General features: G+C 51.4%; 2 protein-coding genes across 6 annotated transcripts in view; one reads left to right on the top strand and one right to left on the bottom strand.

The window, feature by feature from the left end:
• The first annotated feature begins 209 nt into the window (after positions 1-209).
• Positions 210-4,992, top strand: SCO2 (synthesis of cytochrome C oxidase 2). 3 transcript variants are annotated; one of them, XM_081880155.1, is made up of 2 exons: positions 210-299; positions 3,865-4,992. In XM_081880155.1, exon 2 carries the CDS (start codon positions 3,876-3,878, stop codon positions 4,845-4,847), a length of 972 nt encoding a protein of 323 aa, XP_081736281.1. In that variant the 5' UTR covers positions 210-299; positions 3,865-3,875; the 3' UTR covers positions 4,848-4,992. The 3 variants fall into 3 exon arrangements, with proteins under 3 accessions (XP_081736281.1, XP_081736283.1, XP_081736282.1); XM_081880157.1 differs by having other exon boundaries at positions 237-299; positions 3,850-4,992; XM_081880156.1 differs by lacking the exon at positions 210-299 and adding an exon at positions 760-849.
• A 2,097-nt stretch (positions 4,993-7,089) lies between these two features.
• NCAPH2 (non-SMC condensin II complex subunit H2) overlaps positions 7,090-22,423 on the bottom strand; it is a 33,474-nt gene continuing 18,140 nt past the window's right edge. For all 3 annotated transcript variants that reach the window (XM_081879906.1, XM_081879904.1, XM_081879905.1), the window contains exons 13-21: positions 22,247-22,354; positions 18,651-18,704; positions 17,240-17,313; positions 15,513-15,609; positions 15,159-15,227; positions 13,461-13,516; positions 10,553-10,654; positions 9,768-9,917; positions 7,090-7,364 (exon numbers count right to left, since the gene is read on the bottom strand). In XM_081879906.1, the coding sequence (XP_081736032.1) occupies positions 7,224-7,364; positions 9,768-9,917; positions 10,553-10,654; positions 13,461-13,516; positions 15,159-15,227; positions 15,513-15,609; positions 17,240-17,313; positions 18,651-18,704; positions 22,247-22,354 (851 nt within the window). In that variant the 3' untranslated portion in view covers positions 7,090-7,223. The remainder of the gene's footprint in view (positions 7,365-9,767; positions 9,918-10,552; positions 10,655-13,460; positions 13,517-15,158; positions 15,228-15,512; positions 15,610-17,239; positions 17,314-18,650; positions 18,705-22,246; positions 22,355-22,423) is intronic.

Here is a 22,423-nt window from a genome sequence, read left to right on the forward strand (position 1 = left end):
GTGCAATAAGTAAATAATACTATGGAAGCGTGCAACATCTCCTTAACAACAGCCAATCTGCAATAATAATAATAATAAAAACTAATTCTGGGGGGAAAGAAAAAGAAAGAAAAAGTCAGCCCATTCCCCCCCCTTCCCCTCGCGCGGCGCTGGAGCTCCCTCCGCTGGCCGCTCCGGGGAACAGGCGAGGCAGGGAGAAGGGGAGGGCCGAGGAGGTGGAGCCGGCGGGACACCCAAGCACGCATGCGCAGAATCGGCGAGGTCGAGCCCAAGGTGTCCGCCGGCAGGAGAACCCGGAAGTAAGGAGGAAGCACGTGGCTGGAGGGAGCAGATGCGGGGGAGGGGTGCATTGGGGGAGGGGTGCATTGGGGGAGGAGAGGTGCATTGGGAGAGGGGATGCATTGGGGGAGGGGAGGGGAGGGGTGCATTGGGGGAGGGGAGGTGCATTGGGGGAGGGAATGCATTGGGGGAGGGGAGGGGTGCATTGGGGGAGGGGAGGTGCATTGGGGGAGGGAATGCATTGGGGGAGGGGAGGGGTGCATTGGGGGAGGGGAGGTGCATTGGGGGAGGGAATGCATTGGGGGAGGGGAGGGAATGCATTGGGGGAGGGGAGGGGTGCATTGGGGGAGGGGAGGTGCATTGGGGGAGGGAATGCATTGGGGGAGGGGAGGGGTGCATTGGGGAGGGGGATGCATTGCGTGGGGGGGGGAATTGAGAGCCTGCAGGGGGTCCAAGCCCTGCTTGGTTCACGGGGGGGGGGGAGGAGATCAGAGGAGAACCCCCCCCCCCCAGGTTTGAGTTGGGAAAAGGAGGGATCAGAGGAAAAGGAGAGCAGGGTTCTGGTTACAGGTAGGTAGCTGTGTTGCTCTGCCGTAATCGAAACAAAATAAAATAAGTTAAGAAATAAAATAAATTCCTTCCAGTCGTACCCATCTGGAGAAGTGTGCATGCACACAGAAGCTCATACCAGTATCTAACTTAGTTGGTCTCTAAGTTGCTACTGGACAGGTGGGGGGGGGGGAACTGGGCTAAATTTTACTTTCCCTGGTGCAGAAATGACTTCAAAGCAATCCATGGCAAGGGTCAATCCCCACCTGCTGAATTTCTGCCTGCCAGAAGGTTGACAGGTGGAGAAACCCAGCCGAAAAGAGAAAGGTGGTCAAAGAGAGCAACAATTTCCGCTTCTCTTCCTCGCAAACCTTTGCCTGCCAACATCCTCACAAGGATCGCATGAGCTCTGCCTCTTTCTCCTCAAAGCGTCCCAGGGAAGGGGTTAAATTTGGGGGGGCATTTTCACATTGCACCCCCTTCCTTCCTCCAGCAGGATCTGCTCCCCCTCCCAGTTCCCGAAAGACCTTTGAGGCTTCCCAGGGTTTTTTGAGTTAGGACCCTGTTTGATGAGGGGGAGGGGGAGGGTCGCCCCAGAAGGAAGCGAGGAGGGGGCCTTAGGAAAGAACAATTATACAAATTTAAATCCTCCTCGCTGGATCAGGCTAATGGCCCACCTGGTCCAGCAGGGTCTGAACACGAGCGATTCTTTCCTTCTGCAGTTTCCAGCAACAGGGATCCAGCTGCAGTGGGCAGAGAATGGCCTCTGTGGAAAGGAAAGGGTGGGCTTGGGGACTGTGCCTTGGTGGCTCTTGAAGCCGCCCGGAGTGACTGTCCTGAGCTGCAAAAGTGGAGATACGAGGCCAAAAAATTGGACTTTCTGAATCCACAGCAGGGGATGGACTTAAACTCACCACCCACAGGCCAGCTTCAACTGCTGCACTACCTATGAGCTATCTCATAGGTAAAATCTCTCTGCTCTGCCTGCCTTTCTCTCCTGCCCCCTTCCTCACCCATAGATCTTTGGGAGAAGAGCGCTAGAGTGGTTTCACATTCCATATTCCCAGATGAATGGTAATTATTATTATTATTATTATTATTATTATTATTATTTATTATTTATACCCCAGCCACTCTGGGCGGCTTTCAACAAAATATTAAAATACAGTAATGCATCAAACATTAAAAGCTTCCCTAAGGAGGGCTGCCTCCAGATGTCTTCAAAATGTCATACAGTTGTTGTTCTCTTTGACATCTGGTGGGAGGGTGTTCCACAGGGCGGGTGCCACTACTGAGAAGGCCCTCTGCCTGGTTCCCTGTAACTTGGCTTCTCGCAGGGAGGGAACCGCCAGAAGGCCCTCGGCACTGGACCTCTGTGTCCGGGCTGAGCGATGGGGGTGAAGACGCTCCTTCAGGGATACTGGACTGAGGCCATTTAGGGCTTTCAAGGTCAGCACCAACACTTTGAATTGTGCTCGGAAACGTACTGGGAGCCAATGGTAGGATCCTTGTACCCCTATTTCCCTTAACAGAAGGCTTCTTGTTAATTATTGCTATTAATTGTATTTATGGCCCACCATTTTCCTCCAGGGAGCTCAACTTGGCATGCAATTGTTTTCCCCATTTTTATCTTCACAACAATCTTGCGAGGTTGGCTGAGAGGCAGCGGCTCCCCTGGGGACCTTCCCTGATAAGGGGAGATTCCATAAAAGCTCCTGTTAGCATTTCCAGTCTAACATCGCTCCACTGCTCCGACGCTCTCCAATTCTTCCTTGCCTTTTTTGGAACTACCTAGCTTGAGGAAGAACCTGGTGTTTCATGAAAGCTTGCACACTGCGCCGGTGCGAGCTCCTGCTCGGCCGCAAAGTTTGCTGGGGGACCGGGGACCAGTTGCTGTGGCTCTGTCCAACCTGCAACATAGGCTGGTTGAGGGAAAAATGTGGGCAGGGGGAAACCCCTGTGCGCCCCACAAATGCAAGGGCATAAATTGAATTGGATCGAGGAGGGTTGGGACTGCTGATTTGTCAGCAGCCTTTGACATGGTCGATCATGATCTTTTGGACCACCGCCTCGCCGATGTGGGGATACAGGGCATAGCCCCTAAATGGCTGTGCTCTTTTATCTCTGGTCGGGGACAGAGGGTGGCACTAGGGAGGGAGATATCGTCGCACCAGGGCGCAATCCTCTCCCCAATGCTTTTTAACATCTTTATGCACCCCCTTGCCCAGATTATCCAGAGCTTTGGGCTGGCTTGTTACCAATATGCTGATGACACTCAGCTCTATCTGTTAATGGATGGCCATCCCACCCTGACCAGGCCACAGTGATCCATGCAATCGCCACCTCCAGGCTTGACTACTGCAATTTGCTCTACGTGGGGCTGCCCTTGAAGCTGTCCCAGAAACTCCAGCGGGTGCAGAATGCTGCAGCGAGGCTCCTCACGGGGTCCCTGCCATGGGAGCATATTCACCCAGTGCTTTTCCAGTTGCACTGGCTCCCGGTGGAGTACAGGGTCAGATTTAAGGTGCTGCTTTTGGCCTTTAAAGCCCTTCACGGCCTAGGATCCTCGTACCTACGGGACCGCCTCTCCTGGTATGCCCCACGGAGAGCCTCAGGGTCCATAAATAGCAACACCCTAGAGGTCCCGGGCCCTAAGGAAGTTAGCTTAGCCTCAACCAGAGCCAGGGCCTTCTCAGCACTGGCTCCGGCCTGGTGGAACGCTCTGTCTCATGAGACCAGGGCCCTGCAGGATCTGATTTCTTTCCGCAGGGCCTGTAAGACAGAGTTGTTCCACCTGGCCTTTGGCTTAGAATTAGTTTGATTCCCTCCCCCTTTCTTTTTCCTTTCTCCTCCTATGAAGAGATTGCACCCGAATGTTTTAATGTTATATCTTAATCTTTTAAATTGTATTTTAATCAACTTTTTATTATTATTAGTTGTTAGCCGCCCTGAGCCTGGTCTTGGCTGGGGAGGGCAGGGTATAAATAAAAAGTTATTATTATTATTAATTAAGCACATAAGGTTTTCTCCTTCCAGATTTGTCCGGGATGCTTCGGTCCTTTGTCAGCCCGAGCCTCTGGCATGTGGTGCCAGGCCAGACCTCCCACCTTTGGGGGAGAAGAAGATGCCCGTTTCTCTGCAAACAAGCCAGGTGCCGCTTCCAGGCAGCCTGGCACAGCCGGCTTGCATCTTTGGTTGGTGGCACAGGTTGGCAGGCATCTCTGCTGAATCCCTTGGAAAAGAGCGCTTCTAACTCCGCAGCCCTGGGGGCCTGTCTGGGAGCGAGAGGGGCTTCGCACCCCAGCAGGACACAGCGGCATGCGGCCGGCTGGAGGTCTTTCTCCCAGGGGACCCCACAGAGCCTCTCGTCCGGCCCCCGCCTCCCGTTCAAGACTCGACTGCTCATCACGGCCCTCTTTGGTGGCGGCATCCTGGCCGGCTGGCTGTACCTGCGGAAAGAGAAACTCCGGCAGGAGAAACTGAGGCGCATTGAGGAGTTGCGGAAGCTGGCCCTCGGGCAGGGGGATTTCCGGCTGCTGGACCACACGGGGCGGCCCCGCTCCAAGGCCGACCTGCGGGGCAGCTGGGTCCTGCTCTACTTTGGCTTCACCCACTGCCCGGACATCTGCCCCGAGGAGCTGGAGAAGATGAGCCGCGTGGTGGAACTGCTGGATGGCAAATCTCACCTGCCCAGAGTCCAACCTGTCTTCATCACAGTCGACCCCGAGAGGGACGACGTCCCTGCGCTGGCCAAGTACGTCCGAGATTTCCACCCGCGCCTCCTGGGGTTGACGGGCACCCCCGAGCAGGTGCGGGAAGTGGGCCGGGCCTTCCGGGTCTACGCCAGCGCCGGCCCCAGAGACGAGGACGGCGACTACATTGTGGACCACACCGTGATCATCTACCTGCTCAGCCCAGACGGGCTCTTCCTGGACTATTACAACCGGAACAAAACGGAGGCGCAGATTGCTAAGAGTGTGGAGGGACACATGGACACCTACCAGAGCCTCTTTGGCTGAGACGGAGGCCTGGCAGGTGGGCTCTCTCAATGCCGCTCTTTTGAAGGGAGGGGGCTGTTTCCACTTACAAGCTTCTGTCTTGGCACCTTGTGGTGGTGAGTTCCGGAGGCTATGTCAAGGGAGAAATTACATTGCTACTCACTGATATTGCGTGTGTTCATTTACTGGGTTACCTGGGGGAGAAGAGAGGTTTGCTTTGCTTCCTACAAAATACTTTGGGGTGCTTTTTAACAAACGCAAACATACTTCTTTGTCTGTCCGCTGTGGTTTCCAAGAGCTGCAGCAAAGGCTTTCAAGATTGCTTTCCAAAGAGCTACTGTTTGTGGATGGGCACCCCTGCTGCTCCGATTCTTTCCCTCTGAAGCACAAAGCCCCCAGGTTAAGCGCAGGTGCCCCCCACTATAAAATGGGCGTCTCTGCTTGCAGCAGTTTGGTTAATCTGGGGTACATTTGAGGGGCGAGGATTTGCTTTTCCCTCCCAGGGATGCTGGTTCATCCCTTCTCCTGCAGTCTGACAGACAGCCACAGCAGCTGCTAATTTTGACCAATCTTGACTTCCATTAAGTTTTAAAATATCTTTTAAGATCATCCAAGTTGGGGACCATCACTTCTTGCAACAGTGAAATCCGGTTTAAATATGCTGTTGTCTGGCCTGAATCTCGCCCCCCCCCCCATCTGAGCTGCAGTCTGAGAAACATCTGTCCCTTCTCCATACATGCATTCTATATCCTCCCCTTTTCTCTCCCCCCCCCCCGCCAAACTGAAAAGTCCCAAACGTCTTTGCTCTTGGCGCTTCAGCCCTTTGATCAACGCCAGCGTTTGAAATTCACCTGGGCGCATTTTGCACCTGGCGGGTGGAGCTGTGGGTTAAACCACAGAGCCTAGGACTTGCCGATCAGAAGGTCGGCGGTTCGAATCCCCGCAACGGGGTGAGCTCCCGTTCCTCGGTCCCTGCTCCTGCCAACCTAGCAGTTCGAAAGCACGTCAGAGTGCAAGTAGATAAATAGGGACCACTTACCAGCGGGAAGGTAAACGGTGTTTCCGTGCGCTGCTCTGGTTCGCCAGAAGCGGCTTAGTCCTGCTGGCCACATGACCCGGAAGCTGCACACCGGCTCCCTCGGCCAATAAAGCGAGATGAGTGCCGCAATCCCAGAGTCAGCCGCGACTGGACCTAATGGTCAGGGGTCCCTTTACCTGCCATTAAGTCCGTAAACGAAGATACAAAAAACCAACAGCAGCTCCCCAGCCCAAGAGTCTGTTCAGCAACCTCTACTTTTGCAGCTCGAGTCAGGCCAGGTAAGGAAAGGGCTTCCTGGACTCACAGCCAGGGGGCGGGGGGTGCCCCTTAATGCTAGTCAGCCTTGCGATTTAGTAGCTTTGGGGTTCTTTTTATATTTCCTTTTTAATTATTTCTGTAGGCTTCCCTGCCAGTAGTCATACCTCGAGATAAATACACTTCAGGATAAGTATTTTCGTGTTGCGCTCCGTGTCGTCCCGGAAGTAACGGAGCGTGTTATTTCTGGGTTTCGCCGCTCGCGCATGCACAGACGCTCAAAATGATGGCATGCTCGGAAGTGGCGAAACTTTACCCGCGCACATGTGTCTTACGTTCTGTTCAGGATGCGAACAGGGCTCTGGAACAGATCCCGTTCGCATCCCGAGGTACCACTGTATAACAACAGATTCCCGGTACACCTGGTGTCTTGCGGGAAGCATGTGTAATTCTGTAGCCTCCAGTTTACGGCTGAAATGGTTGTAACTCTGGGAGTGTTGCCCACTCTTTGCATTTCCAAGAGCAGCACTTATGTGTCTGGCCGGTTGTGGCTTCTGGGAATGCAGAGGCAAACCTGGAGCATGAACCCTCTAATGGCGGGTAGCTTTCCTAGTGACCAAATGCTCCTGCTGCTTTCCGTGGCCAGAAGAGAGATACTATATAGCAGACTACCTCCTGTGCAGACAAATACTTCGGCTGCACAGAAGCCTTTAATCTCATGCGCAGTAAAGCTTAACCACTGCAGAGCTGCCCTTCCTCAAACTGCGCTGCAAGGAACAAAACCAGCGTCACCCAAACTCAATGAGTGCAGCTCTTGTTCCAGCCGGCCTCCAGGTTCCAAACAGGGACCAGACAGAGCGGGACCCCTCGGCTTGCACATCTTGACCCCCATGCTCCCAACGGAAACAAAATCCCGGAAGGGACAGATCCCGAGTTTTGCCCGGCGCTCAGAAAGGAAACCCAGGAATGGACTCCAGCGCGCGAGTTTATTGTGGCAAAGAGAAGAGGGTCGAAGCAGAGTGGGGAAAGGAGGGTGCAGAAGCTGTACAGAGATATATACACATATATACACACAAACACGCATGCGCGCAGGAGGAGAGGCTTCAGGGCTGGCCGAGCGAGGGAGCCGTGTAGGTGCGGAAACGGTCGTGTGCCTTGTCCTGGGTCAGCAGGCGCAGAGCCATGGTGTCCATGCCCTCCTCCAGGCCAGGCTTCTGGGAGATTTCCACTGTGTAGTCGTTGGCCTAGAGGAAGACGTGGAATCAGAGAATTGTAGAGTGGGAAGGGAGCCCCGAAGGTCCCAGGACGTTTCTGAGCACAATTCAAAAGTGTTGGTGCTGACCTTGAAAGGCCTAAACGGCCTCGGCCCTGTGGACCTGAAGGAGCGTCTCCACCCCCATCGCTCAGCCTGGACACTGAGGTCCGAGGGCCTTCTGGCGGTTCCCTCCCTGCGAGAAGTGAGGTTACAGGGAACCAGGCAGACGGCCTTCTCAGTGGTGGCGCCCGCCCTGTGGAACAGCCTCCCATCGGATGTCAAGGAAATAAACCACTACAGTGGTACCTCAGGTTACATACGCTTCAGGTTACAGACTCAGCTAACCCAGAAATAGTGCTTCAGGTTAAGAACTTTGCTTCAGGATAAGAACAGAAATCGTGCTCTGGCGGCACGGCGGCAGCAGGAGGCCCCATTAGCTAAAGTGGTGCTTCAGGTTAAGAACGGACCTCCGGAACAAATTAAGTACTTAACCCGAGGTACCACTGTATCTGACTTTTAGAAGACATCTGAAGGGAGCCCTGTTTAGGGAAGTTTTTAATGACTGATGTTTTAATGTATTTTTAACCTGTTGGAGGCCGCCCAGTGTGGCTGTGGAAACCCAGCCAGATAGGCAGGGTATAAATAATAAATTATTATTATTATTATTATTATTATTATTATTATTATTATTATTCCCAAGGCAGTTAACAATAAAAAAGAAAGAACCTGTTCACCTTTTCCTATATCCCTACATCACTACAGAGAGATGATCCACAATTCCTGTGGAATGCCCTCCCATCAGATGTCAAGGAAATAAACAACTATCTGACTTTTAGAAGACAACTGAAAGCAGTTCTGCTTAGGGAAGTTTTTAATGCTTGAAGTTTTATTCTGTTTTTAATGTTCTGTTGGGAACCACCCAGAGTGGCTAGGGAGACCCGGCCAGATGGGTGCGATATAAATAATAAATAAATCATCATCATCATCATCATCATCATCCAGTCCAACCCCCTGCAATGCAGGAATTCTTTTGCCCAACGTGGGGCTCTAACCCATGACGCTGAGATTTAAGAGTCCCGTGCTCTACCAGCTGAGCTAACCCACAGGCTACAATGTGGAACCAGGGAAGCTGCCTTACACCATGCGAGTCCCTGGGGTCCGCCTAGCTCAGTATTGGCCACACGGGCAGGCAGCAACACTCTTGGGGATCCCAGACGTCTCTCTCCCTGCCCTACCTGGAGATGTCACCGGGGAATGAATCACAGAATCTTAAGAGTTGGAAGGGGCCCCCAAGGGTCATCCAGCCCAACCCCCGGCATTGCAGGAATCCCAGCGAAGGTATCCCTGGCAGGTGGCCATCCAACCTCTGCTTAAAGCCCTTTGTGGCATAGGGCCCTCGTATTTACAGGACCGCCTCTCCTGGTCTGCCCCGAGAGGACCTTAAGGTCCATGAATAACCATAGTTTAGAGGTCCCAGGCCCTAAGGAAGTCAGACTATCCTCCACCAGGGCCAGGGCCTTCTCAGTGATGGCTCCGACCTGGTGGAATGCTCTGTCCCAGGAGACCAGGGCCGTGCAGGATTTAACCTCCTTCCATCGGGTCTGTAAGACAGAGCTATTCCGCCTGGCTTTCAATTTGAACTTAGCCTGATCTTTTATTCCCCTTCCTTCCCTCCCTCTCCCCTTTTTATGAAGATTCCCCGCTCTGGGACCCCACAGCTAATTCTCCCCTGGCCTCCTTGCTAGCCCCAGTGGGACTAATTTAGCCAGCTAGCCCTGGTGATCATCTAATGTTTATTGGATGGAGTTTCCACCTAAACTGATTTTTTATTTTATTGTTATTCACATTTTATACTGCATTTTATGCTGTTTTTGTATCACAATTAAGTGTTTTAAATTTGTTGTTAGCTGCCCTGTCCCAGAGCTGCGGGGTATAAATAAAAATTTATTACAATGGTACCTCGGGTTAAGTACTTAATTCGTTCCAGAGGTCCGTTCTTAACCTGAAACTGTTCTCAACCTGAGGTACCACTTTAGCTAATGGGGCCTCCTGCTGCCACCGCGCCGTCACACGATCTCTGTTCTCATCCTGAAGCAAAGTTCTTAACCCGAGGTACTATTTCTGGGTTGGTGAGTCTGTAACCCGAAGCGTCTGTAACCTGAAGCATATGTAACCCGAGGTACCACTGTATTATTATTATTATTATTAAATACCTCCAATGGGCCTGGGACCTTTGACCTCTACCCACCAAGCTGCAGCCCTTCCCCCCAAGGCTGGAAGACAACCTGGCTACGACAGGAGAAGGGGAAAGGGGTGGACCGCCCAGGTGGACCCTGTAACCCCCACCCACAAAAGGGCCCCCACCCTCTGGCCTTTGGCACGTCGTGCTCACCAGCTGCAGGGAGGCCAGCAAGCAGCGGCAGACTTCGAAAGGCGGCTGCCCCGCCACCAGGCTGGCGAAGGAGTGCCACTCGCCTACGGTGCCCAGTTTGGACACCAGCATGTCCCCATAGCTGTGGATGTCCAAGGCTTTGTGCGATTCCTAGGTGGAGAGGGGGAAGCAGGTTAGGGAAGCAGGGTAGTGCGCACCCCGGAAATGATCTCTTTCAGCTTCTGCCTTCTGGAAGAAGGTACAGGGTCATAAAGACTAGGACTAGCCGCCTGAGAAACAGTTTCTACCCAAATGCGATTTTGGTTTTAAACACAGTGTAAGGTAGTCTTAAGGGACAAGGGTGGCGCTGTGGGTTAAACCACTGAGCTTCTTGGGCTTGCCGATCAGGTCGGCGGTTCAAATCCCTACGATGGGTTGAGCTCCCGTTGCTCAACCAGAGCAGCGCACGGAAACGCCGTTTATCTTCCCGCCGGAGCGGTACCTATTTATCTACTTGCACTTTGATGTGCTTTCGAACTGCTAGGTTGGCATGAGCAGGGACCCAGCAACGGGAGCTCACCCCGTCACAGGGATTTGAATCGCCGAACTTCGGATCGGCAAAGTCCTAGGCTCTGTGGTTTAACCCACAGCGCCACCCAAGTCCCTGACCCCTGCCTTACAGCTACACAAAAGCACTTGAGGGTGTTGTTGGGGGGAGATGGCAAGAGGTGTGGGACCTGGGAAATAGGGGGAGTCAGGCAGGCCTAGAGGGACACAGTTGCTGCCCCCCTCAAGCTGAGCCTCACCTGCTCCTCCAGCTTCGGGACCACCATCTCCTCCCAGTCCCGAATGCGCCGGGACAGAACGGTCTCTCGGGCGTATTTCTGGGAGTGCGAGATGAACACTTCCTGGGGAGAGAAAAATAATAATAATAAATAATAACTTTTATTTATACCCCGCCCTCCCCAGCCAAGACCTGGCTCAAGGCGGCTAACACCAGGTATAAAAACAATGGATTAAATTACAACTTAAAAACAAAATTAAAATGCAGCCTCATTTCAGTAGAAACTCAAATCAAAAATTGTTGGGGATGAAAACATCAAATCAAACCAAGTGTCTTGTGCTCAAGCTCCCCAGAAGGTGGGGTTCCGATCCTGCTCTGAAGGAGCGCTCTGGTTGCAAAGGCCAACTACTGCTCAGAACTGGGGAGCTAGTGCGAAGCAGCCGTTTTTTATCCAACCACTCTGATTTTATTTTATTTTTAATCCCAAACTGCTACTGCATAATAAGCCAACAGAACACAACCCGCTTAGTAAACCCTCTCTTCTTCCTGGAGAGGCAAAGTAAATGGGAGGCAGAAAGTGGGGCACCATCACCCCCCCCCCCCAAAAAAGAGGCTGTTTCCAGATACTGCTTTCCATACACTTTGTCCTGTCCTCGGGGGTAGACCTGCATCTGAACATGAAGAGCTCATTAAACAAAGGTTACCAGATTTTTTTCAATGAATCCGGTGACACTTCAAATAAATAAATAAATACTACATGTTCGGGTTACAGATAGGTAGCCGTGTTGGTCTGCCATAGTCAAAACAAAATAAAAAAATTCCTTCCAGTAGCACCTTAAAGACCAACTAAGTTAGTTCTAGGTATGAGCTTTCGTGTGCATGCACACTTCTTCAGATACATGTTCGGGACGTTGGTGCTGCAGCCATGGCGGTGGCAGAGGGGCGGCTGCCACCTTGACCTCAACCGCCACGCTTCCCCTTCCTCCAAGGCTTCTCTCTCTTCTTTCTCCCTGAGCCTGGGCAGCCCCTGAGTTGTTGGTTCTTTGGTGGTGGTGGTGGTGAGGAAGCGGTACGTGGTGGGTCAGGCATGGACGGCGAAGAAGAAGGGCTGAGAGCAACGGCGGCAGCAAGGCTCAGGCAGTGTGATGCCCCCCTTCCCATTGGAGCAGCCCCAATCCCATTCCTACTTTTGTGCAAGCAGGAGGGGCTGGGATTCCTCAGCTGGGAAGGGAGACTTCCCGTTGCGTAACTGAGAGGTTCCTGGCCCCTCCTGCTTGCACACAAGCTCTGATAAGCAGCGTGAAGCCTCCCCTTCACAGCTGAGAGTTCCCTGCACTGCTCCTGCTTGCATGCAAGTAGGAGTTGGGAGGCTGCTCTGATAGGCAGCATGAAGCCTCCCTTCACAGCTTAGTTGCTGGGGTCAGGGAAGGTGGAGGCAGCCCGGACGCTGCATCTAAGAGCCCCTTCACCACCATCCTATGGGGACTTCCGAGCAGCTCCTGAAGCCAGCCAGAGCCAGCTGCTCCGAGCTGCTGAGACTGCCGCTGCTGCATTTCCCAGGGACATTAGATGAAATCCAGGGATGGAATTTGTCCGCGGACTTATTCGCAAATCTGGGGACTGTTCCCAGTAAATGGGGGCGTTTGGTAACCCTACATTAAACTATCGTGGCCAATAGCCACTGCTAGGCCCTCTCGTCCAAGATTATCTTGGGCAATAGCTGCCCCCTGGATGGCTGGGGCTCTGGCTGCCTGTCTCAAGGGGTCCCCAGCATGGGAGACTGAAATAAGGCTTTCTGCAACACCAGCAGCTAGGATTTTACTAGCCCTGAAATGGGAAGATGAGAATACACCGACCAAAGAAGAATGGCAAGAAAAACTGATGGAATATGCTGAACTGGCAAAGCTAACAGGGGAACTCAGAGAGACACGGACAACAGAGATTTCAAAAAAGACTGGGAACCTGCTGCTAAGATTATAATAGCTAAAAGTGTGTGTGTTTTTTTTTTTGGGGGGGGGAGAGAAGAACATATATCCTACTATTTCTAAATAAACTGAGAAAATCAGGTCTGTAGTAACCATGATTAAGCTAACTCAATACAAAAGAATACATATAAACCAGCCTAACATATTTATGGAAAAACAGGCCTTTTTGTAATGTTTTGGAACAGTACATTTAATTGTATTGTTCAACCTTATGCTGCTTTCAACCTGCTGTAACGTTCCGAGTATTTACTCAAATTCTTTATCTTTGCTTTACAGTGGTACCTCAGGTTACATACGCTTCAGGTTGCACACGCTTCAGGTTACAGACTCCGCTAACCCAGAAATAGTGTTTCAGGTTAAGAACTTTGCTTCAGGATGAGAACAGAAATCATGCTCTGGCGATGCGGCAGCAGCAGGAGGCCCCATTAGCTAAAGTGGTGCTTCAGGTTAAGAACAGTTTCAGGTTAAGTACAGACCTCCGGAATGAATTAAGTACTTAACCCGAGGTACCACTGTATTTTACTAAGAAGTAAATTTTGAATTTAAAAAAAATCCCAGGGGAAGCAATAAGATGCGCTAGTGTGGCACGGCTAGAGTCTAGGACTAGGGCCTGACACCGTGGCTCAAATCTCAAGTCAGCTATGAAGTTCACTGGGTGACTTGGGCCAGCCATAATCTCTCACGGCCTGGCCTACCTCACAGGATTGTTGTACGGATAAAATGGAGAAAGGGAGAACTCGAACTGGAAAAGGCGGGATATAAATTCAGTAACAAGTGGTGGGAGACACTGCGAGGCCGAGCAGCCCCAGGGCATGGCTCTGAAATCAGGCAAGACCATCACCTCACTAAGCAAGATAATCAGGTGTGAGTCTGGCCAGTGTTTTGATGGGTGGCTGCCTGGGACCCACCTAAATGCCACGTGACAAACACACACATGATACGCACCACATTTCTTTGCACGTATTCCTCGTAGTTGATGGCAGGAGTGATGTCACCAAGATCTGTAAGCGAATGCAGAAATTAAGAGGTTCTCCTAAATGTCTCAGATTAGCCGTGGGCAACTGCCCTGCCTACATCCCACAAAACCAAAAGCACCCCGGAAACGGCTGCAGGGGCCAGAGGCGGGAATCCCTTGCAGACGACCGCAGTGCCTGGAGACAGGCATAATAAGAATAATTTATTATTTATACCCCACGCATCTGGCTGGGTTTCCCCAGCTACTCTGGGCACTGACTGGCAGCTGCTCCCCAGGTAGGGAGTCTCCCACTTGGAGATTAAATCTGGGACCTTTGGGGTTCAAAATAGGTGCTCTGGATCATCATCATCATCATCATCATTATCATAATTTATTATCTATACCCAGCCCATCTGGCTGGGTTTCCCCAGCCACTCTGGGCAGCTTCCAACAAAATATTAAAAACAAATAAAATGTCAGACACCAAAAACGTCCCTAAACAGGGCTGCCTTCAGATGTCTTCTAAAACTCAGATACTTGTTTATCTCCTTGACATCTGACGGGAGGGTGTTCCACAGGGCGGGTGCTACCACCGAGAAGGCCCTCTGCCTGGTTCCCTGTAACTTGGCTTCTCGCAGTGAGGGAACCGCCAGAAGGCCCTCGGAGCTGGACCTCAGTGTCCAGGCTGAACGATGCGGGTGGAGATGCTCCTTCACGTATGCTAAAGGCGGACAAGTTGTGCGTTCATAGCAGTGACCAGAGGAGAAATGACGGCTGGGAGAAGCTCAGAGAGAAGAAACAGCACGGGGCATCTGCAGCAGAACAACCAGACGCCTTCACCTGCCCCAGCTGCAACAAAACATGTTTCTCCTGCATTCCTCCATTGTCTCCAAACAACCACAAATCAGAGCCTTCTCTTGATGGGCCCACTCACTGCACCCCCAACACACTTCGAAGCCTAGGCTTCCCTGGTCACTGTTGGTACAGGCTAAATATTCATTAGGTATCTTTTTCAACCCACAGCTGTGAGTTGTGCAAAGCAGCCAGATTATTCGGCTATGCCCCACAGGGTTTTTTGGCACAAATAACAGAAATAACACAAATACCTCCCCTGCGTGAGTGCCTAAGGGCCCCGCTCCTGCCACTCACCACCTGGCCCAGGGCGGGGCCTGACAGGCCTCAGAAGGATGGTTGCCACTGCTGCTGTTGCTGCCCAGGAGGACTCGGAGCGGCGCAGAGTTCTTTTTAAAATGTTATTTTTTCCCTTTTGATTTTTTGTGTGGGGTGGGGCGTGGGTGGGATGGATGTTTGGTTGGGTTCAGGGATTTGTTTGATTTTGATGTGTTTGTAATTTTTATAGTTTTTCGTTTGTAGAAAAATAACTACCAAACTTTTGGAAGACATCTGAAGGCAGCCCTGTTTAGGGAAGCTTTTAATGTTTAAAAGGTTATTGTATTTTAGTGTTTTGTTGGAAGCTGCCCTGAGTGGCTGGGGAAACCGAGCCAGATGGATGGGGTATAAATAAATACATAATAATAATAATAATAATAATCAGCTGCACAGTGCTGAACCCAAGCTTTGCCCCCCCCCCCATTGCTCCTGGGGTGCAGGGTTAACTGACCAGCTTCCAGCTATTCTTACAGGCCCAGCCCCCGGCCCAGCTAACAACGCCGCCTGCCAATTGTTACCTATCAGGCCAACTGGTGCCTCCTCTGCGGCTTCCCCCTGGGGGGCATCTTCGGGCTCCAGAAAGTCATCTGTGGACAGAGAAAGGTGGCGGTCAAGGCAAGTGCGATGGGGGGAGCGTTTGGGGAAAGGCTTGAGCACAACGGCTGCAGGCAAATGGGCAGCGAGATTGGATGAACTGGTGTCCAGAAATGTGGCTCTTTTGCCCCACTGGTTGCTTTAAACCAGGAGTGGGGGACCTGTGTGGAAGGCGCCCCCCATTGCAACGGCCAATTCTGGGCTGTAAATAGAAGCCCTAGTTTTGGGGGAGAGGGCCAAGAGATTCCCAGGGCTCAGCCCAGAAACTGTGGACAGACCTGCCCCTCCGACATCTATATCGTCATTGTCGTCCTGCTCCTCTTCCTCCTCCAGGGCTTCGGGCTCCTCTAACCGATTGGCCAGCTGCGCATCTTGCTTCAGGGGGAAAGATAAAAACAAAAACCAGGCCTGTTTTTGCCTTCCTGTTCTCGCTCAGGGTCAGTCACTTTTCATGAGGTTTTGAACAAAGCTTGCCTTCCCAGGTGGGAGCAGCCTTATTCTACTCATTCATTTGTTGCAGTTACCGTACTTTTTGCTCTATAAGACACACTTTTTATCTCCTAAAAAGTAAGGGGAAATGTGTGTGCGTCTTATGCAGGCTGCGCAGCTATCCCAGAAGCCAGAACAGCAAGAGGGATTGCTGCTTTCACTGCGCAGCGATCCCTCTTGCTGTTCTGGCTTCTGGGATTCAGAATATATTTTTTTCTTGTTTTCCTCCTCCAAAAACTAGGTGCGTCTTATGGTCTGGTGCGTCTTACAGAGCGAAAAATACAGTATATCTTATTTTTTTCCTTCAAGGTGGCACAGACAGTTCTCTCCCCACCCCCATTTAATCCCCAACAAGAACCCTGTGAGGTAAGTTAGGCTGATAGAGGCAGCAATTAGTCCAAAATCACCCAGTGGGTTTCATGGCTGAACTGAGGTTTTGAACCCATGTCTCCTGCGTCCTGAGGGACGCGGGTGGAGCTGTGGGTTAAACCAAAGAGCCTAGGGCTTGCCGATCAGAAGGTCGCGATTCGAATCCCCGCAACAGGGTGAGCTCCCGTTGCTCAGTCCCTGCTCCTGCCAACCTAGCAGTTCGAAAACACGTCAAAGTGCAAGCAGATCAATAGGTCTTCCGGCGGGAAGTTAAACGGTGTTTCCGTGCGCTGCTCTGGTTCGCCAGAAGCGGCTTAGTCATGCTGGCCCCATGACCCGGAAGCTGTACGCCGGCTCCCTCAGCCAGTAAAGGGAGATGAGCGCTGCAACCCCAGAGTCAGCCATGACTGGACCTAATGGTCAGGGGTCCCTTTACCTTACTCTTGGGTCCTAGCCCGACACATTAACCATTCCACCAGCACTGGAAATGAACTTAATTGCTCCCAAATATTAGACATGTAGTAGCTCCTCTTCTAAGCCTGGGCCTCAGAGGGCTCTGGCGAGCCTCAGAAGCATCTCCAAAACCCGGGATAAGTGGCAGGAGGGCATTGGGCAGAGATTCCTTTTGCCAGAGCAACAGGACTCCTCTTGCAAGAAGAGCACCAAGTTTCTTGCATCAAATTTATGCACTACAGCAGCGGTGGTGTAGTGGTTAGCGTCAGGCTGGGACCTGGGTTCAAATCCCTGTCACTGTCTTCTCTCAGCCTAACCTACCTCACAGGGTTGTTGTGGGGATTGAATATTGTATTATTTATATGATGTTAGCTGCTCTGAGCCTGGCTCTGGCCGGGGTACAAATAAAAATTTAAATGAGGAGGGCAAGAACAATGCGTGTCCCACCTTGAGGAAAAATGCACTAGATAAACTTGATCATGCAGAGATGCTAGCAAACTGGACCACTTTTATGGGGATCAGAGAGGGCTCCCAACACAGACAACGCTCCCAGCTGCCACCCTTTTCTCCTTGCAAGTCGTGTGCCTATTAGATTGTGTTTCATCCGATTGCAAACTGCCTTGTCTGCACTGGCAGGAAATCAGGGGCAGCGAAGTTCAGCAAAAGCGAATGAATGAAAGGTCTCTCTCCTCACCACCCTCATCCTCTGCAGTTTCTTCTGGGCAGCCAAGCGCTCCTTCGCATGATTCAAGTAGAGGACTTCGAGATCTGTCCAGAAATGACAGGATCAGGAACAGGGTATTCGACAAACCCCCCAGCTACAGCTTCTCTCCCCCTCCCCAAATCCCCTTGTCCTGCTCCCAGGCTCTGGGAAGCAGCTTTGCAAGGAGCAGCAAAAAGCCACTCTCCGCCCAGCCCTTCTTCTGCAGAACTTGCATTGCTGCTCCCCAGCTCCCTGCCCCGGATTCTTACGTGGCTGACTCCGAAATCACTTCTCAAATCCCCCCCAACCCAGCTTGGCCTCAGCTTAGCTCTCTTCTCAACTGTCTATACCAGGGGTCAGCAACCTTTTTCAGCCGCAGGCTGGTCCACCGTCCCTCAGACCATGTGGGGGCCCCCGAACTATATTTTAGGGGAGGAAAAGAACGAATTCCTATGCCCCACAAATAACCCAGAGATGCATTTTAAATAAAAGGACACATTCTACTCATGTAAAAACACACTGATTCCCAGACTGTCCACGGGCCGGATTTAGAAGGCAATTGGGCCGGATCCAGCCCCCGGGCCTTAGGTTGCCTACTCCTGGTCTATACCCCCAACACCCAACCATCTCCCACTGCCCTCGACAGAGAAACGGCGATTCCTGCCCCAGATGTTGTGGGACTCCAACTCCCAGCAGGCTGCATGGCCAAGGGTCAAGGATATGAAAGCCTGTCGTCTCATCTATTTTCAAGCTCTCTGGAGAGGGGCTCCATTGCTGCTTCTACGTTTTGTGCACATTTTGGTGCCGAAAAGATGCTCAGCGGCTGACTAACCCTCAGCTACCGTGTGTGTGTGTGTGTGTGTGTGTGTGTGTGTGTGTGTGTAAGAAGGAAATGCTGCACCCACCCCAAGGAGAGGTCACATGAGAGCTACAGAGGGGAGCACCCAATGGAGTCACATGACAAGAAACTTCAGGAAGAATCTTCTGACGGTGAGAGCCATTTGACAAAGGAATGGAAAACCTCTGATGGTGGTGGACTCTCCTTCACGGGAGGTTTTTAAGCAGAGGTCGGGTGGCCACCTGTCAGGGATCCTTTAGCTGAGATTCCTGCGTTGCAGGGGGTTGGACTAGATGACCCCCGGGGGGGTCCTTTCCAACCCTAGGATTGTATGAGAGCAACGCCCAAAGACTGTAAATTGGACTGCATGAAGGAGAGGCGTCTGGAAGATGCCCAGAGTGGGGCCCAAAGAAGTGCAGAGGCTGCTTTGGTATTTCTAACTTGCTCCCTGCAGCTTTGTTTGTTTCTTATTAAACGCAAAGTCAAGCATAAGCAAACGAAGAAGGGGAGGCAAACTGACAAAGGACCCAGGAACCTTCCCACCCACGAGTTGTATCCACTCACCAGGGAACACGGGGCCTTTCTTCCTGCTTCTCTGGTTGCCAGCTCTGTGGTGCTCTGGGGAGAGAAGAAGAACATGCTCAGAGGGAGATGGCAGAGCTTCTCTGGCTTAGCGGCCCTCCTTCCTCCCTCCCTCCCTCCTCAAGGTGGCAAGGCGCTTCCAAGGCCAGGCAATGCGTCAGGTCAAAGGGAAAGACGATGCTATGCAAGAACCCGGCATTTTTCCACCTTCGCCGTGCTAAGCAGCTGGTCCCTTGCCTTTCCTGCCCTGATCTGGCCACAGTGTTCCATGCGACGGTCACCTCCAGGTTTGATTATTGTAACTCGCTCTATGCGGGGCTGCCCTTGAAGCTGACCCAGAAACTCCAGCGGGTGTAAAATGCCGCGGCAAGACTCCTTACGGGGTCCTTGCTGCGGGATCATATTCATCCAGTGCTTTACCAACTGCACTGGCTTCCGGTGAAGTACAGGGTCAGGTTTAAGGTGGTGGTTTTGACCTTTAAAGCACTATGCGGCCTAGGACCCTCGTACCTATGGGACCGCCTCTCCTGGTATGCCCCGCGGAGGACCTTAAGGTCCAAAAATGACAACACTTTGGAGGTCCCAAGTCGCAAGGTGGTTAGATTGGTTGCAACTAGGGCCAGGGCCTTTTCAGTACTGGCCCCGACTTGGTGGAACGCTCTGTCACAAGAGACCAGGGCCCTGCGCGACTTGACATCTTTCCGCAGGGCCTGCAAGACGGAGCTGTTCCGCTGGCCTTTGGTTTGGACTCAGTCTGACCCTTATGTTTCCCTCCCCTTATGGTTTTGATCTATGGGCTACTATTAAAATGAGGCTGTATTTTAAATTGTATTTTAAGCCATATTTTAAATTGGTTTTTCTTTTTTCTTCTCCACCCCCTATTATGTTTTTATTGTAATTTTACTGGTGTTAGCCACCCTGAGCCCGGCTCTGGCCGGGGAGGGTGGGGTATAAATAAATAAATTATTGTTATTATTAAATAAAATCTGTATGTTGCTCAGTTGTGATGAAACTTCCAAGTAGTTACACCAATTCCAACCCTTGGTCCACCTCTCTTGGTGATTCAGCCCAAGATGCTCTGCTTGCAAAGCAACGGCGCTTTCCCTATGAGCTGCAACAGTGGTCAAATCAATCAAAACTTTATTAGCAAAGCCAACAGGCCACAGCTATACAGGAATTAAAAATAGAAATAAGGATAAAAGAGAGAAAAGAACAAGCAAAAGGAGGTCCGTCAGATGAACAAGTCTGTCACTCAGATGGTGGCCCTCAATTTCATAGCTCTCTCGATGTACCTCGCAACCTTCTCTGTTATCTGACTATCCGTATCAGATAAGAGGAAATACAGTGTGATGTCTGGTGAACGGCCGGGGTTGGCGAGAATGAGTGGAGTAATAATCTCATTCCTTAGGTCTTTGTAAAGGGGGCAGGATAGGAGAACGTGGGACATTGTTTCCGTATTACCATCTCCACATGGGCAGAGTCGTTTTTCAAATGGAGTCTTTTGGTAGCGACCTTCGAGTACGGCAGAAGGGAGAACGTCCCATCTAGCCAATGTAAAGGCACGTCTGTATTTTGGGATGGTTAGTTTAAACAAATATGAAACTGGAGAATCAAAATGAGAAGGGGGAAAATAGGTATACCATGGGCACAGTTTCTTTAAGATAGTCAGGTTGTTTTGCCGTTCAATGTCTTTCAGGCGCTGGCCTATTAGACTCTTTGCTTTAATGAGGCCCATTGATAATAGGGACTGTGAATGCAGACCGCATGTAAGAAGTTTTTGATGCACAGTTTTGAACCACTTGCTTTTGTAAGGGTCTTGCATTACTAGAGGCAGTAGACCAGGTGGATTTAGATTAAGACGAAGCCAATAGTTAAATGTTCTTTGCCAGGTCTGAGTTTCTACAGATGGAAGGCAGGCCTCGAGTCGTAATGCTGCGTTTGGAACACAGGTGGGGACGCCGAATATCTGCCTTAGGAATTTAGACTGAACAGTTTCAAGACTAGAGCAGTGGTTCCCCGTCCAGATTTGTGCCCCATACAGTAACTGCGCCAGAGGTTTTGCTTGAAAAACTTCAACGGCTGCTGGGATGTATCTGCCCCCCTTCTGCAACAGGGGTGAATACTAAGAATGAGCAGTGAATACTAAGACAGGCGAACTAATGCCAGTGTACTGGAAGAAGCAAAGATCACCCGTGTCGAAGCAATGATTCTTCAACATCAGCTTTGTTGGACTGGTCATGTTGTGCCGATGCCTGATGATCGTCTTCCAAAGCAACTACTCTATTACGAACTTAAAAATGGAAAGCGTAATGCTGGTGGTCAACAAAAGAGGTTTAAAGACTGTCTCAAGGCAAATATTAAAAAAATGTAGTAGAAACACTGACAACTGGGAAACACTGGCCTGCAAGTGCTCCAGTTGGAGAACAGCCTTTACCAAAGGTGCCATGGGCTTTGAAGACACTCGAACTCAGGACACAAGGGAGACACGTGCTAAGAGGAAGGCAAGCTTGGCAAATCCACACCGGGATCAACTCCCTCCTGGAAACCAATGTCCCCACTGTGGAAGAATGTGTGGATCCAGAATTGGCCTCCACAGTCACTTACGGACTCACTGTTAAGACCGTGTTTGTGGAAGACAATCTTACTTGGTTATGAGGGATCACCAAAGAAGACGACCAAGAAGAGCTAGAACAGGATGCGACTAAATACAGTGGTGCCTCGCAAGACGAAAAGAATCCGTTCCGCGATTCTCTTCGTCTAGCAGTTTTTTCGTCTTGCGAAGCAAGCCCATAGACAGCTTAGCGGATTAGCGCTATTAGCGGTCTAGCGGCTTTTAGCGATCAGCTGAGAGGCGGCTTATCAGCGGAACAGCTGATAAGCGGCTTAGGAAAGGGGGGGAGCGAAAAAAACCCGCGGGAACTCGCAAGATTTTTTCGTCTTGCGAAGCAACCCCATAGAGAAATTCGTTTAGCGAAGAGCCTCCAAAACGGCTCCCCCTTTCATCTAGCGGGTTTTCTGTCTTGCAAGGCGTTCATCTTGCGGGGCACCATTGTAACCGTTGCTGGAAGCCACACGAGAGAGCTCTTGTGCTCAGGTTCTGTTTGCAGATTTCCCACGGGTGCCTGGTAGGCCACTGTGAGAACAGGAAGCTGGGCTGATCTAGCAAGCTCCTCTTCGGTTCTTAGGCCTTACCAGAAGCAGCACCCTCTGACCTACTGTATTTTTCGCTCTATAAGACACACTTATTCCCTCCTAAAAAGTAAGGGGAAATGTGTGTGTGTCTTATGGAGCGAATGCAGGCTGCGCAGCTATCCCTCTTGCTGTTCTGGCTTCTGGGATTCAGAATATTTTTTTTCTTGTTTTCCTCCTCCAAAAACTAGGTGCGTCTTACGGTCTGATGCGTCTTATATGGTGCATGGTGGGGGCACAGGGGCGGAACAAGCACACCCACAACAGAGGACATGCTGCGTTCATGAAACAGAGGCTTCTTGGATACAGCAGGCTAAGGGCTCCCTCCGCCTTGAGGTGGCAAGGTCACGTCCCACAGCAGCCCCACGCTCGCGCCCCATTGTACTCACCTGTGGCTGAAAACCAGGCCGTGAACTCCTGCAGCTTGCTGGGCAGCCTCCTCTTCCGCTTGGTGCCAGGCAGGTTCTCCAGGGCATGTGGCACCGTGAACGGCTTGCCTAAAGAGAGAGAAACGGAAGGGGCTGCCCTCCTACATCGGGTCACAGGGGCAGAAACGGAGGTCCTCC

The sequence above is a fragment of the Podarcis erhardii genome (genome assembly GCF_964252035.2).
Source record: "Podarcis erhardii genome assembly, chromosome: 10".
NCBI classification, from domain to species: Eukaryota; Metazoa; Chordata; class Lepidosauria; order Squamata; family Lacertidae; genus Podarcis; species Podarcis erhardii.

Excerpts from the sequence above, each read along its gene's own strand:
- SCO2 (XM_081880155.1), top strand. The coding sequence starts at position 3,876 with ATGCTTCGGTCCTTTGTCAGCCCGAGCCTCTGGCATGTGGTGCCAGGC.